This window comes from Camelina sativa, chromosome 11, assembly GCF_000633955.1.
Source record: "Camelina sativa cultivar DH55 chromosome 11, Cs, whole genome shotgun sequence".
NCBI classification, from domain to species: Eukaryota; Viridiplantae; Streptophyta; class Magnoliopsida; order Brassicales; family Brassicaceae; genus Camelina; species Camelina sativa.
In genome coordinates, this window is record NC_025695.1 from 34,876,066 (window position 1) to 34,893,057 (window position 16,992).

General features: G+C 36.3%; 1 protein-coding gene across 1 annotated transcript; it reads left to right on the plus strand.

Annotated features, from left to right (window-relative positions):
* LOC109127399 lies at nucleotides 8,043-15,657 on the plus strand. Its single transcript, XM_019232034.1, has 5 exons — nucleotides 8,043-8,223; nucleotides 15,003-15,093; nucleotides 15,179-15,251; nucleotides 15,359-15,412; nucleotides 15,565-15,657. The coding sequence occupies exons 1-5, from the start codon at nucleotides 8,043-8,045 to the stop codon at nucleotides 15,655-15,657; spliced, it is 492 nt and encodes a 163-aa protein (XP_019087579.1).

Here is a 16,992-nt window from a genome sequence, read left to right on the forward strand (position 1 = left end):
CTTCAATTTGTTGGATCATTTGATCCCAATAAATAATAAGATGGGATTCAACGTCATCCAACAATTTCAACACAGAAGAAATAGATGAATCATGTTACAACTTGTCTGATCCCAATTACATATATCTCTTTGGATCTAGCATTTTTATATATATGTAATATGTGGAATATATTAAAAATTCAGAGGTATCTGAGGATTGAAGCATTATCATTATCAAACAAATAATTTAGCTAGGATTACTATTATACGTAAGTATTATTTTAAGTTTATATTGCAAGTAGACTTTATGATAAAATATAATAATACTCCTACAACATAACCACATATTTATCCCTGTGACGTTTTCCTTGTTTATTTTGTTAATTAGATAATTGATCTTGAGATGTTGTTCAGAAAAAAAATAATAATAATTGATCTTGAGGTGGAAAAAAGATTAACATGTTTTTCTTTATTCCCTTTTTGTCTCTCTGGTGATCTATCCTCTTACTTGCGACTTTTGTTAATTAGTTTTTTGGATGATATACAGTACACTTATTGAACACTGATGAATTGCGTGATTTGCTTCAACAAGTTGGAAGTAATCATTTACGTAACCACGTTAATATTGGGTATGGACGTCATAAAAGCGTGCTATACTCTATTTTCACTACAAGAAAACAGGTCATTTGCGACTTTACTAGTAGTCGCTGATTGGTCGCAAATAAGGATTTTGCGACGTCGCAACCATTTCAAATGGTCGCAAAAAATGGTTGCAAAATATGTTGGTCACAACAAAGTCGCTTATTTACGATAGATTGCGAATTCCAATATTGTCGTATATTAACGACGTATATGTGAATAGAAGTGGTAGTTGCTCATTTCCGACTAAACCGCAACGAAGTCTACATAAAGACAATTTTGTGACTATATATAACAGTCTTATGCTTACGACGGTTTTGGGACTAATTGAGGAATCTGGGTTTAGCAACTTATTACGGACGGTCTATTAGTCCCAAAAGGGTTATGAAGTCTGTTTTAGTGTAGTTGCAGTTAAGTCGCAAATTAGTCTTTAATTATTGCGACTAAGTTAAAGCTCTCATTGTGTAGTCACTAAGGAGTTTGTTTTTAGTAACTACTGTGCCACTAGGGGTGGAGCTTTTGTAATTTAGATTAGTCACGAAGTGATCACATTTTTTTAATTGGTTTGATCACAAAATAGTCACATTTTGGAATTGGTTTGGTCACAAATTCGTCACGTTTTAGCAATCCTAAATCTAATTAATTTCGGAATTCGAAATGCTAATAATCAAAAGAAAAGATGATTTCACACCTCTTTCACAGGTCTAACTTTCTGTTTTGCTTGAAGGCAAGCAAAAGCTAAGTCTTGGGGAGTTGATATATCATGGTTTTTGTGGTTTTAACCATGATATAATGAGTCTTTTGATGTGTCTTTAGGTTCTTTGTGAGTCTTTTCAGGTTTTATAGGATTTTGGTATGGATGGAGCAAAGGGGAGCAATTTGGGACGTTTTGGAGCATTGAACCGAAGGAAATCAACTTGGAGACAATCATGTCCATCAATACCACCCTTGGTGTCGGTCGACACCCTTTTTTGCCGACACAAGAAGCCCAAGTTTTGAAGATTTACAAATCTGCCCCAAAGTTTTCCATATTTATATCAGTAGTCTCTAAACGTGTTTTAGGAATATAAATAGGATTTTTAGGTCATTGTTTAGACCTAAATTTTATTTTTCCCTGCAACTTTTGAGAAAAAATCCTGAGAGATTTTAGAGAGCTTTTGGAGAGAAGAATCAACACTCCTTCAGAGAAGATTCAGAACTCCTTTTCTTCTTCTTTTAATCTCTTAATGCAATTTATTCAGACTATGATTTGTGTTTCATTGATTATGTCTGAGTAGATTTGTTTGTTAGGTTTAGGGTTTCTCATTAGGGATTTCATGGATTGTTTCTTAGAATTATTAATTGATATGAGAATATAGTTGATTTTCCTGACAAAAACCTTTGCTGAGCAAAAACACTTCTTGCAAAGAGATTTGATTTATTAATTTGTGAACAAACTAAACTTGATTTTATTGCTGGTTTTTAACTTGAATTTTGCAAAGAGATTGAGATTTTTGGGTTTTAAGACCACTCCTACTGCGAAATCACTTGCGTCGCACATAACCTCAATAGGTAAATTCCAGTCGGGTGGTTGAACTATTGGAGTCGAGACCAGTGCTTGCTTGAGTGTAAGAAAAGCTTTTAAACATTCTGCATTAAACACAAACATGTTATCTTTGCACAGCAGCTGGATGAGGGGTCTAGCAATTTTTGAGAAGTCTTTTATAAACCGCCGATAAAATCCAGCGTGGCCGAGAAAGCTGCGGATATCTTTCACTGTCTTAGGAGGTTGTAGGCTTGACATCACCTCGATCTTAGCCTTATCAACTTCTATTCCTTTCTTAGAAATACGATGCCCAAGAACAATTCCATCGGTGACCATGAAATGGCATTTTTTCCAATTCAAAACAAGATGTTTGTCCACACAGCGTTGAAGAACCCTAGACAGATTAGACAAACACGAGGAAAAAGATGGGCCATAAACAGAGAAATCATCCATGAATACCTCCATGATGTCCTCTATCAAATCGGTAAAGATCGACATCATGCAACGCTGGAAGGTGGCAGGGGCATTGCACAGCCCAAAAGGCATTCGTCGATAGGCGAATGTGCCACAGGGGCATGTGAATGTCGTCCTTTCCTGATCATCCGGATGGATTGGGATCTGAAAGAAACTAGAGTAACCATCTAGGAAGCAATAGAAAGGATGATTAGCAAGACGTTCAAGCATTTGGTCAATAAAAGGGAGAGGGTAGTGATCCTTTCTGGTGGCTGCATTTAGCTTGCGGTAATCAATGCACATTCGATGCCCTATGACAGTTCTTGTGGGGGTCAGTTCATTCTATTCGTTTGCAACGATTGTCACTCCACCTTTCTTCGGCACCACATGCACCGGACTTACCCATGTGCTGTCGGAAATTGGGAAGATTACACCGACGACCAACAGCTTGAGAATCTCCTTTTTTACGACCTCCTTTAAGTTTGAGTTTAATCTTCGTTGATGCTCAATAGAAGATTTATATGGATCCTCCAGGTGGATTCGATGAGAGAAAAATTCCGGTGAAATAGCTGAAATATCAAGGAGTAGCCCAAGGCTTTCCTATACTTTCTCAACGCGCAGAGCAAGAGTGCAGTCTCAACATTGTTCAGGTTAGCATTAATAATTACTGGATATGGTGAATTTGGTCCAAGATAAGCATACCTGAGACCTTCAGGGAATGGTTTCAGATATAACTTTGGAGCCTTGAGCTCGCTCCAGTCCTCATGGTCACCTTCGGCTGCAGAGCAAGGATCGAGATCGACCGATTCAGAGATAGGAATGGTTGATCCTCCATGTTTGTCAGTGGTTTTTACCGAAAGGACCGGATTGGCTAGTCCGGTTGCAGGATCAGGTAATCCAGTTTGTATGTTGAGGAACATGACTTCGCGTTCGAGGTTTGTTGTAGCGTCAAGTGTCTCCACCATTCTGATGGTTTCCTCAGCCAAGTAACCTAGCTCTGGCTCCTCCTTTGTCAAAGCCACTGCCAGATTGTCATTTGAACAAACTTCTTCATAGATCTCGGTTGCTATCTCCTCGACCAATCCAGAGAGTCTGCCCATCAATGGTCAGTTTCTTAGCCGCCTTCTCAAAGTTGAATTGCAGTACCAAATCATCCATATACAGATCTATTTTTCCCTCACGGACATTTATCATTGCACCAGTAGTAGCTAGAAAAGTCCTACCAAGTAGGATAGGGTCTTGAGACTCCTCATCGAGCTTCAAAACAATAAAATCTGTAGGTATATAGCAGTTCCCAATCTATACTGGAATGTTCTCTAATAATCCTTTTGAACGTCTAGTGGAATGGTCAACTAGAACGAGGGTAACTTGGCTTAAAAGTGTACAATCCAAGTTTAGTCGCTACGCTTAGTGGCATTAAGCTTACACTGGCTCCAAGATCGCATAGACAGTGACTAAACTAGAGTTCCCCTATTGTGCAAGGTAACATAAAAGGGCATGGATCTCCACACTTCTCTGGCATTCAGTTTTGGAGCATGGCACTGCACGCATGCATGAGATACACACTCCTTGTTCCAAACTGAGCTTATCGGTCAGGATTTCCTTCATATACTTTTTGAGAGATGGAACCATTCACACTGTTTTGATGAAAGGAAGTCGGACCTGAAGCTCTCCTACCACTGATTTTAGCTTTGCATATTCTCGCTCTTGTATCTTGGTCTTACGGCGGGTCAAAAAAGGTAGCTTGGGTGTATATGGCCGCTGGGGTTTGTTGTTTGGTTCTCTATCAGCTTCCTTAGTACCAAAAATCTCAACATCATCCACAGTTTCCCCAGATATACCGACGGGGTCACTGTTCTGTTCGCACATCTCGGATCGGCCAATCTGCTCAAAGGATCGGTCAGTCTTTTTTTCAACTGCGGCCCTTCTATTTCTTTCCCGCTTTGGAGAGTGATAGCGTTCAAGAACTCTTTTGGATTGGCCTCAGACTTGCCTGGTAGTGTTCCTGGGGTTGCCTTGACTCTCGCTGAAGCTTGTGCCACCGGATTTTCTAAGACCCTCACAAGAGTGTTCAACGTTTCGATTCTCCCATTCAGCTCTGAGTACATATTGTCTATCTTAACGTTAATCTCAATGGCATTTTTCTTCTGATTATCCATCAGAGCATTCATCATCTGCTCTAGCTTGCTTTCTTGTGGTGCAGCAGGTTGTTGTTGTGGCGCTTAAAAACCTTGTGAGAAGTTGTTCACTTGAGGCTTTTGTTGAAAGTTTGATCCCCCAAATCCTGTCCCCTTGGCCTGAAATCCTTGTGTGAAGCTGTTCTGCTGAGGTCGCGGTGGGTAATTTTGATCGTGAGGATTCTCGACATTAGTGCTTTGGTAGGATAAATTAGGATGGTTTCGGAAATTCTGATTGACCCCCTGTTCTGAAAATTTCCTTGTCCTCCTATATAGTTTACCTCCTCAGTTCCATCTAGACATGCATGCATCAGTCCCAAAATCTGCATATACTCTGGTTTGCTCTTCACACATGTTGATGTTTTGATGGTCTCTTTTTAGGAGGAGGTTTATCTTGGCTGTGAGGTCTTTAATGGCATCTGTCTCGACAGCATTGACTCGTACCGATCGGTCATAGTTTGTACCATGATTGCTGTCGCTTGCAGCGAGATTCTCAATCAGAAGATTTGCTTCATTTGCGGTGTTAGTGGAAAAATCTCCTCTGTTGGCTGTGTCCAGCGCCATCTGGAACTTTTGTTTGATACCTCCATATAAAATATTCATCAAGTTCTCTTGTGTGTATCCATGATGGGGACAGTCCCTCAAATATTCTTTAAATCGTTCCCATGCCTCGCAAAAAGTCTCTATACCACCTTGTGGGAAAGTGGTGATTTTGCCTCTCACCTTGGCTCACCAAGATTTAGTGTAGAAGTGATTCAGGAAAGCAGCTCTACACTGCTCCCAAGTGGTGATTGATCCTGGATCCAGAAGGTTCAACCATCTAAGCGCCTTATCTCCCAAAGAAAATTGGAAAGTGTCAGCATAAGGTAGTCGTAAGGGACACCATTGGACCTCGTGGTACTGGTCAATCTTTTGAAAGCCTCTATGTGATCTAGAGCACTTTTTGACGGTAACCCATTGAACACACGATTCTGAACCAAGTTGATCAGGCTGTGTTGATCTCATAATCTTGTCTTGCAGGAGCTGATGGTTGGATCGCAGATTGATTCACAAACAGCCTGTTGTGTGCTTCGCCATCCCTCAAGGAAGCTCGCTTTGCTGGTTGATTCGAGTCAGCATCGTTTCGCTATTGTGGGGGTTGTCTTTGCTGAGGTTGAACACCAACTCCTCGGGGGTTGAGCTGACGAATCTTCGTGTTATCTCCATGGACCATAGCGTTCGGCAGGGCTTTTGCTTTTCAGTTTTCTTGTTCAAGCTGTGTTAATTCCTCGTTACGCAAGTTATGCAAATCAGTTGCCTTTTGGCTTCTTGTTTGCATGCACCTGAAACACAAGAGAAAGAACACAAGAAATGATGAGTAAACTAAAATAAAACAAAACTTAGGCTAAATTCTGTTCTAAAATTTCAAAGGCAACATTTGGTCCCCGGCAACGGCGCCAAATTGATCAAAAGGTCAATTAAAACCTAATGTGTACTCCACCACGATCTTGTGATATCGTTGTAAGCTTTAGGATCTAATCCACAGAGACCAAGAACTGCACTATGAAACTTATTAAGATCAAATCTAGCTTAAGCAAAAGAGAAGGTTTGTGTTTCATGTAACTATTGAAATTGGAAAGTAAATAAACTGTTTTTGAATCAAGAAGGAAAATATTGGGCGCAGGGAATCTATGGGGAATATAATTTTCGGACTAAGGTGGTTAGATGGGATTGCATTAGACCCCGTTCTAGAACTCAAATCACTGTTGTAAAACTAACCTACTTTCGCAGTGTTAGCTATCTATGCAACGAATTAACTAGACCCTAAACCGTCGTTTGGATTTGGCAAACCAAGCAAGCAATAATAAGTTCAAATTTGATAAGTTCACAAAGTGCCTTAACTTCAACTTCCGTTGGCTAAGGGTCACCTTGCTCACCTAAGTTCTTTTCTAGCAACTCAACAACACTTTTGGTGCCACGATGAGTTAAACCTAAGATCTTAATCTAGGTGATCAGTCTAGTTTAAGCGTTAAGAACAACAATAGATGAAGAACAAGATAAATCAACCCAAAATCTAAAACACCTTCGTTAGAAAATCATAAATCCCCTTGAAACCCGAAACCCAATAGAAAAACTACTCAAACATGGAAGTAAAAGAACAGCAAATCAAAGATGAAGAAAACATGTTTGAATTGCAAAGAGAAATAAAGAGGGTTCAGAATTTTTCTCCAAAGTGTTAGAGAGGATTAGAGATCTTCTCCCAAGCTTACAAGTACTCAAAAGCTGCGTAGAATAAAAGTTGTCTTTCTAGAGGTCGTGTCTCGTGTTTAAATACTAAAAAAAACCCTATAAGTCGGTTTAAAACGAAAAAGGAAAAGTACTTTGGGTACGGGACTGGTCGATCCCGAATGAGGATCAACCAATCTTGGATGCTTTCTTGTGTTTGCTCCATATGCTTGCTAGTCCAATCAGTCTTCACCAAATTGGCTCAGAATGCATGTTTTAATCCCCAAAACACTCAGTTTCCTTCCAAAGTAACCTAGAACCTGTATAGACTCACAAAATACTAAAATGACTCTAAAAGCACATTTTGACTCAATAAAAGACTCAAAACAAATGTAAAAACTATGGTGCAAAACCCTATAAAATACAGACACATCAAAGGTAAAGCGTGATCGTGGAATCAAAGCTATGAAGAGGAGGATGTTCTAGTGGCTTGCTGATGTGTTTTCTGGCTTTTGATAGGTTGCTAGAGTTGAGTCAGTAGAATATTGCTAGGTTGTTGGTTCAATGTTTTATGTTTTTGTTGGTTGGTTTAATACTGCTATTGAATTATTGGTTTATTATTTATTGATTATTGGTATATGTTGGTTATTTTCCGCTGTTTGGTTTGGATGTGGTTAGGTGGCTAGTGGGCATGGGACCACTAGTTACTTATTATAAAAATAAAAAACGGGTCGGGTCGTTTCAGTTTGGTATTAGAGCCTTTACGGTTCTAGGAATGGGTTCACTAGGTTTCTCTTGTTGGTGTTTGGGATTGCGTGCTTTGATTGATTATGTGAGTTAGTCAATTGTGTGTGGCATGGGTCCTAGAACATCCTCTTCGAGCCTTCAATGTGATTTCACGGTAAGTTGTGTTTTTGTGTCTTGTTTATTTTATGCTTGTTAGCCTCTGTTCTTGGTAGAGCAGCGGTTAAAGGTGTTTTGAGTTGTTGGTCGTGGATGTGGACGTGGTCTTGGTCGTGGTCGGGCAGGTTCCCAGGGCCAGCGAGTGTGTGGTCCAGAGTTCCATGAGGAGGCACGTCATAGGGTCGCAACGCAAGCGTATCAAGAGGAACCAGAGGGGGTTAGCTGGTGAACGTGTCGGGCGTGCTGGGAACCCAGGTGTGGGGTTGCAGCAGGTGGAGCCTAGGGTCGAGATGATCACTTGTCGGATCTATTGGCGTGCTGTTAGAGCAGTTACCAAGAGGGGTACCAGTGCAGGCTCCAGTTGTGCCGCATGTGGCGGGGTGCAGTCGAGGGCTGTGGATGTTAAGGAGTTTCCATCATATCTTAGGAGGATGGAGCAGTAGTAGATGATTGGTACGAGACTGTTCTCGAGAGGTATCGAGCCTAGAGAGGCAGATAGGTGGAGTAATGCAGTTGGAGCGGATATTTCTCTGTTTGGTGGGTGATCGAGTTGGATATCGGAACTTGACTGGACATGTATGACATATTGCAATGTTATACTCGGACCACTGGAGGTACTTCTGGTCAGGATATGTTTATAGACGTTAAGGCTTGTTGCTCCTGAGGGGATGGTGAATTCCCTTGGATACCGATAGCTCGAGGGGCTATGGGCCCTGAGAGTGGTAGAGGGGATGGTGTTCCCCTAAGGGGATGAATAGTTTCCCTGATACCGAGATCTCAAGGATTGTGGTCCAAAACTGAGACGGTATGACTCGAAGACGGTGGTCTGAGAGTGAGATCGGTATGGCTCAAAAGTTGCGACCTAAGGGTGGATAAGTTGGGAGCAAGCAATGTCTAGGATGTGAATATAAGCATAACAATGTAGACCTCGGGAGATAGTGGTTTAATCTCGGGTTTTGGTTGTGATGATCATTATGATCAAGATTGTGTGGCCGGTGGTGCTGTAGCCCCTAGAGGGGGAGCTATAGCAGGGTTGAGCCGGGAAGGGCATGAATGTCAGGTGCAGTAATTTACGAGAAGCCTTCGAGGCGAGATAAACTAATCGTGGCAAGAAATGGTGGTTGAAGTTCATTGGAGATGGACGGGGTTGCTAGGTTCAAGGATTTGGCAAGCTTACTCGAGGAAATTTTGTGATGCAACCTCAGCTTTGTCTTCTCAAAACAAAACATAGTATACTTTAAATATATTGTTTGTGCCAATTTTTTGGGTCAAAAGCATTTGATAAAATTGATGAAATCTCAAACTTGTTTTATATTTTACATTTTTTTCTATCGAATTGATGAAATCTCAAATTCGATATTGATGTTTTATATCGAATTGTAGCTTTAGTTGATACTTGATAATATGCCTTATGAGATATGATACACAAGTTACATGTCACGCTTTGTAACGTCTTACCTATCATTTTTTCTATATTTTGTGACCATTGATTTTGTTTTTTAGATGGATTATTTTTTCAAGAGTCTTTTCCATAGTTGTCCCAAAAAAAGTGTGACTCTTCTTCATTTTTGATCAAAAACGTTTAAGTTGAGTTGAGTAATTAATCTTTTATTTCTCTTTAAGTGAAATTTAATAATAAATCTTTGTAGTATATGTTTCTTAGAAACTAATGTTTCACTTCAATTTTATTTTTTGTATTTAGAATTTTATAATACAATTACATAAATTATTTTTTTACTCCACCATGCATTAAAATCTTACTTCCATTTAAAACTCATTAACTCATTCTAAATTTTGGAATATAATCATTTTTTTTTTGTTAAATTTTGAATAATAACATTATTAGTAAAACAAATTCATAATATTTTTTTTACTATTTTAACTTTTTCATTTCTATTACTTAATTCATTTTTATATAGTTATTATTTTATTATTTACTAAAAAAATATATTATTGTTTTTATTATTTTAAAATTTAATCAATTTACTTAATTTGTTTTTATTTATTTTTTATTATTAATAATTATAAGTAATAAATATGCAATGAATGAATATTTAAAATAATAATCTTTTATATAAATATATATATATATATATATAGCATTGCTTCTGTGAATACTGATGTGGAGGAATGGATGTGGAGGAATGGAAAGAGAAAAAAGTTAATTTTATATATATAGATATTGTATTTATAGTTCTTTGCAACTTTTAAGTATTTTTTTTGGTCGAACCAATCATTAAATCTCAAAATCTTTAAAAAATTACATCCAAAAAAAAGCAAGGTAACAAATGCCAAAATATCTAGCAAATGAAAATTAAAGTAGGGATATATTGAAGAAAACTCTATAAAAAAAACAATTGAACCCAAATTTTTTTTTAGAAAAGTCTTGAGAACATCTTGAATGACTGCATGCAGTGCAGTGTAACGCGAAAGGGTTAAAACTCTGCCACAAATGCAAAAAAATAAATCACTATTCGAGAAATACCGTTGACGTTTTGTCATTTTATCCATTCTAAATTAGAGAAGAGTTTTGTAAGAGAATGCCTAGGAGAGGACACTCAGCCCTAAGTATACCCAAAGAATTCAAGAAAAAAAAACTTATGTTCTGTATATTTGGAGAATTTTGAGGATAAAAATAAAACAAAAACATTATTAAGGTTGGACGACATAAATAATCGAGGAAATCAATATGGAGTTGGTGTGAAAAGGGTGAATGTACCATTTCATATGCACCAATAACCAAGTATGGTAGAGGTGTTGATGAGCCCAATAGCTATAGAAGAAAATAATAGATTATGATACTCTATGTTCCTTACTATTCACATGGAGAAGTAACTGGATTACTTTGATCAATAGGATTGCATGTATAGGACAGAAAAGATGAATTGTGTTTTCAAAGATGTCATCAAGTTGAGATATTTTCTCATTCTACTTGGGAAACAAATCTATGCAATGGTAGTGCTTCTAATAGGAACTAATCACATCTTAGAAAGAATGAAAAAGAATTCTTGTTGAAATTCTTTCCAAAGTAAAAGACGATAAATATTAGGAACATATAATTTAGTTTTAAGTAAGGAGCTAATTAATGAATCATTTTCGGAGGCATGGCAAGATTATTTAAAGGATAAATAATGCCTTGACTGCCATTGTCTATGAGTCTCACTATAATGCCTTTGCCTATGACCTAAAAATCAGCCGGGAGGTCACAAATATTGTTTTTTTTTTTTGCTAAAAAGGTCACAAATATTGTTTTTTTATAGGAGGTCACAAATATTATTGATCGACCAGTGCATCATACGAACTCAATAAGAAGGATATAGGAGGAGAATGGTTAAGACGAATTAGAAGTTACTCGAGAGAAATATGGATTTAAAAAAAAGAGATGTGGGATTGGCCAAACTAGCTGTATCGAAAGAAACATTGTTTCACTCCATTATGATCGTCTATCTTCTCCCATCGGATATATGACTGAAAGTTGTGTGACAAAGTTGTCTGGTTATCCGATATATGGTCGAGAGTCTTCTGACAAAGCTACATGCCTAGTTGGTAGAAGCCCGATAGGATAACCTCTAATCCACACTTGTTGAATAGCAGAAAGTAAAGTTTTTGCCTCCGCTTTTAATGGTGATCTCACTGTTCCTAGTCTTGATGCACCCCATGCTATGCTTTCTCCAAAATAGTTTCTTAAAATCCAACCTCGTTGCCTCATTGTAATGTACCTATGTATGTATAATAAAATTTTAGTGGCCCCATAGGAATCTCTTATAAGTTATAACACAAACGATGACATCAGCCAATCAAAATATTATAATGATATAATATGTTAAATATAAAAGGCTATTAGACAAAGTATTTTTTGATATCTCAATTCCTCCTTATAATATATTTTAACAACCACTAATAAACTACACTAATAAGCCACATGTAAATCTACCCCGTTCAAAATGTTCAACTGCGAATTACATGTATTACGTTTGTGATTGTTTAGAATAGTTTAGAGTAATTTTTTTCATCAAACCATTAGTTTCTTGTCTAGATTCTATTTTAATTAATAATTAAATTTTCTAGGATATTATAAACGAGGTTGGATAAAAAGTTTTGAACTCAGACAAAAATTTGTAACCCGAATCGAAATTTTCATACCTAAACCTATACTGAATTATAAAATAATTGAAAGGAAATCAAAAAATTTATACCAAATAATCCAAACTATATAAAATCGAATCAAACCAATCAAAATTCATTAAAGAACTAATATTGTAATTAAATATATTAAAATTTTACAATTCTAATTAAATATATATATAATATATTCTTTAACTATAACTTAAAACCCAAAATTCCATCCCAAATGAGACTTATTTTATTAAACCAAACAATCTTCAAAAAATAAAAACTTAAAAAATGTGAACCAAAATAATATTCTATCTCGAATATAAATTTTCTAAAATCTTAAATACCCAAAATCGGAATAACTAAAACCCTTATTTAAAAAATCGCTAGGCGCTAATTGAGTGCTCAGAGTAGACCTAGCATCTAGTAAAGAAATCATAGATTAAATAAAGATTAATCGGACTATAGTTTTAAGCTATTTTATTAAATTAATAATAAATAATATATATGGTATTAATTATATGTATAGTTTGGCTCATGTTAGTGAAAAAGGTACGATACAAAACTATAATATTATTTTCAAAATTTTAGTAAACACAAGAGAAGATATTTTTTAAACAAAATTTATGATTTTCATCAAAAAAAATTTGAACATAAGTTATTGTAAAACATCACAAACTCTCAATCGACAGAAAAAAATATTTTATACGTATAACCTTTTATTTTTTGTCAACCAAACACTAATTGAAAAAAGACTCCAAAGTTGGTAGCCCAAGATGGAAGAAAAGAGTTTACAAAAGAGAATGCAGAAAGTAAGATCTAGACGACCGGGCAAGACAATCCGCCTTCAAATTCACTTAGCGTGAAATTTTGGACAGGGAGAAATGAGGGAAGGTAGACTAGAGAAGGAAAAGATCGTCCAAGAGATTAGAAAAAGCAGGCCAGTCGTCAGGAGCGTGAACCATCGCGACAAAATCTGCACAGTCCTTCCAAATTTTTGACAGGAAACGCCGTTTGCAAGGATACACTCCATAGCCCAAATCAAGGCCTCCAGCTCTGCATGGAGTGGGGAAGGGCTTCGTCGGAGACATCTTCAACCCAATAATAGAGTCTGAGCATTATTATTATCATACCACCAACCAATACCTGAATTGGGCTCAAATGCTTTCCAAGAGCCATATGTTTGACAAAAAAAAGTCCACAACCCGACAGCCTCGAGGGAATCACCGTAACCGTAGGATACGGGACTACCAGATGGAACCACTGCATGAGATTGTGCCTCCTCCCATAATTTTTTTTCACTTACAGCCTGAGTGAACACCTCATCCGGAGCGACCTGTGTACCTTGAAAAACCATTTTATTCCTATCCTTCCCAATCGACTATAATATTCAGGGTAACTGGACTTCGGTCTCCTGAACTAATCGAAGAGTAATCAAATTAAGCAAAGAATAATCTGATTAAGAAATTAGTCATTAATCGTAAGATAGACCTAGCGACTACACAGAGGATAATCAGCGCTAGGTGACTAAGTTTTTGAACAGAGACTAGAACCAACACGAACCGATTCATCCACAATTAAAATGTTGATGATGTATAGAATAAACATTTTTGTGTTGGAGTGTTTTATTTTCCTTAGGAATCATAATAATAGAGACGACATTGTGAACTAATTTTCCCTTAACCTAATTCTTCTTAGAATATAACACTACAACAAAAGTACACATTCATAGCACATGATAATAGCTCGATTTCCTCAACTGCTATTAAAGATTGTTTATAATTTTGGTTATTATACTATAGCGTTTATTAAACGCTAAGATAGAAAATCTCTAGGTGGGAATCTAAAATTGTTTTATCCGCCAATACTTAGCCAAAATAATTCACTTTGTACCGCCAAAACACTTAAAACCTAGAAAAAAGAAATCACTTATTAGTTATTACCAATTAAAACCTAATTTCTCTCATTTGTTTTCTATCGTTCTTCAGTTCTTCTCCTCTCCTCCAATACCTCTTCGCTATCTTCAGATTCAGATTTTTTTTTTCCTCTTCAAAATCTTCGCGATGATTACACTAAACCCTAGATTTGATTTACAATATTGTCGCTTTTGGCCCTTTTGTGTTACCCTCGAGGCAACGACGACAAGACGAGACCAGCCACAGATCTGTACTTGAGGTAGTTGGTAGAGATTACTAAGATCTCTACAATTGTCCCAGATATGGTGTCACATCTTTCAGCTTTGTTGAATATTTTTTTTAATTTTTGGTGGATTCAGATTTGTGGGTCTCTTAACATGTTGGTGTTCTTCTCTCTCGTTAAGTCTTTGTCTTAAGTTGTTGCCTTCTAGTTCGCTTTAATTGTGTGTGAAAGGTGAAAGCTTTTAGCTTTGTTTCTATCTCTTTGAGAACAATGGTGTTTGGCTAATTCTGACACTATCACCGTATTGGTGTTCCAGCGACGGTGGCTAATTGAGAATTTACTGTCAGAAACCCTAAATATAAAATCGATTTGTGATATCTTAGTCTCTCTCTTGCCAAACTTTGTGTGCAGGCAGAACTACAAGACCAAGAGCCTTTTTAGAGATAAAGATCTAAAATTTGGATTTTTGGTTGATTTAATTAGTTTGGGGATAGAAGAGACTAAGCATTTTTGGATACGGTGCTCTTCTTTTTTCATCTCCTCCTCTATGCCTGTTTTTTTATTTACTCTGCTGTTTGCGTTTACTCCCTGATGATAGTGAACTGAGAATTATTGGAGAAAAAGATTGAGTTTCTTTATGTGATTTGATTTCAATATTCCTGGATTAGGTTTTGAGCAATCAGTAAGTGTTTTAGAATTACTGTAACAATCTCAGAGGATTGAACATATTCCTCAAGTTTGATTTTGTTTTTGCAATTAAGTTAGTTTACTTTTTGTTGTAGAGTGTCAAATGTGATAAGAGTGGTTGCTGTAAGCTTTTGAAGTATTATGATGATTGAATTGTTACAAATAATTATCTCACGAGATAGAGATATGTTTGTTTTGGGTTGTTCAGGTTCAAGATTGTTCAAGAAGAAAGGCTTTAAAGGATCATTTGCAGATGCAGGGCAGTCTGCAAAGGTACACACTCACTCTCATCTTTACGCTTTTTGCTTATATGGCTCTTCCACGAAACTGAGTATTGATTGCTTTCTTTTTGTTCAAGACTTTTGCTGTTTTATCTGGAGTCCATAGTTTTGTTGTTTGCCTTCTCAAGCAAGTGCGTGGGAAAGATGACGGTAAGACTCTTCAAATCTCTTCCTCTTTTTAAGTTTCCAATCATTAGTTCTTACATGAAATTGTAATGTCGCTCTTACTTATATTGTTATTTGTTCTTGTTTTGCAGCCATTAATGTTGGAGTTGCGGGATGCTGCACTGGTCTTGCTCTTAGTTTCCCCGGTAATCCAAAATCCATCATTCTCATCGTATTTTCTAGTATAGCATTGGGTCTCTTAAATAGACTGATCCTGCAAACATTTCGGCATCATATAAGTACTTTTAGTCCTGACATAGAAGAGAGCTAACCGGTACTTTTATGGTCTGTGTTGCAGGTGCTCCAAAAGCTCTTCTACAGAGTTGTCTCACTTTTGGGGCATTCTCTTTTATCCTCGAGGGACTCAACAAAAGACAAACAGCTCTGGTGAAAGTTAAAACATTTTCATCTATCACTAGTGTTACTACTTTGGAAATGCTGAACTTTGTTTTGTTTCTTCTTGTGTGCACCAAGTTCTGGAGATAGAGAAGCTTCTCTTTTCTTGTAAACACAAGACATGTTAGTTTATTTCAATTAAGATTGTTATGTAAGACTTTATGTTATGTAAGACTTCTTTTGGTTAACATAATAATAATTTTATGTATGTTGGTGATTTTATGAAAAAAAAATATATATATATATATATATCCAATTAAATAAATTCTGCAGAATAGGATTCAAATATACAAATTATAAAATTTATATAGCAAAAACAATAACACTAATTTGGTGTTACCATAAAATGTATTATAGCATTCGATTAGTGCTATAATATGAAAATGTTATCGTATGTAGATATTTATTATAGCATGTCAAAAACGTTATTGTATCTAGGGGGTCTACTATGGCTGCTGATGTCACAGCATTTATGATAACGTTATATAATATCTATGATAGCAGTTTTCTCGCGCTAACAATGTAAATATTTGTTGTAGTGTAACAGTAATATAAAATCCACAAATATAAAAAAGAATCTTCTTGTTTGGAAATCTTGTTTTTTACAAATCCTATCATCAAATGGATCCTTCACGTGCTCTCTTGTTTGCGTCCCCTATTTGCTTGGGATTTTGATATGTTTCTAATTCATCTTCACCCCAACCCAATCACACCTCATCCACTTGTCACTTCTGAGCTGTCCCTTCCCACATTGTCTTAACCAATAATAGTGAGCTCTTCACAAATTTTACATTTTTCGTTTTTTACCCCACTACTTCTCACTTATTTATTATACCCCCTCAAATCTTCTAATGAGGCTCCACTAACCCCATTAACAAAACAAAAATTATTAGTTTTTTAACATTTTGAAAAGTGGAGTGAATTCTTCACAAATTTACATTCCCATTTCCATCCTACAATTTTTTTTGTTCAGTTCATCACCCTATTTATTTACCTTGCTTTTGCTAATTAAACAAAACTTTTATCCCCTATATAATAAAACAGAAGTATACAACCTTTTTTGTGGACTATATAATATGAGTTATAAAATTAATTATTTGATTATTTGATAGGTTATAGGTTATATGGTTTGTAACCATTAGTTAAATTTCGATTTCAGATCCTCTTAAAAAAGATATTCAAAAAAAAAAATCTCTACATAATATTTTACTAACCATATATAGACAACAAAATTTCAAAAATTAATCACTCTTCCAGCGGATTATGAGTGATTTTCGATTATACTAGCAATTATATATCAAAATAACAGAAATAATGTTTATTATGATTG

Coding starts and splice junctions, on each gene's coding strand:
- LOC109127399 (XM_019232034.1), top strand. CDS start 8,043: ATGAGGAGGCACGTCATAGGGTCGCAACGCAAGCGTATCAAGAGGAAC. Junction 15,094..15,178: donor ATGCAGGGCAGTCTGCAAAG/GTACACACTCAC, acceptor TTTTTGTTCAAG/ACTTTTGCTGTTTTATCTGG. Junction 15,413..15,564: donor TCTTGCTCTTAGTTTCCCCG/GTAATCCAAAAT, acceptor TCTGTGTTGCAG/GTGCTCCAAAAGCTCTTCTA.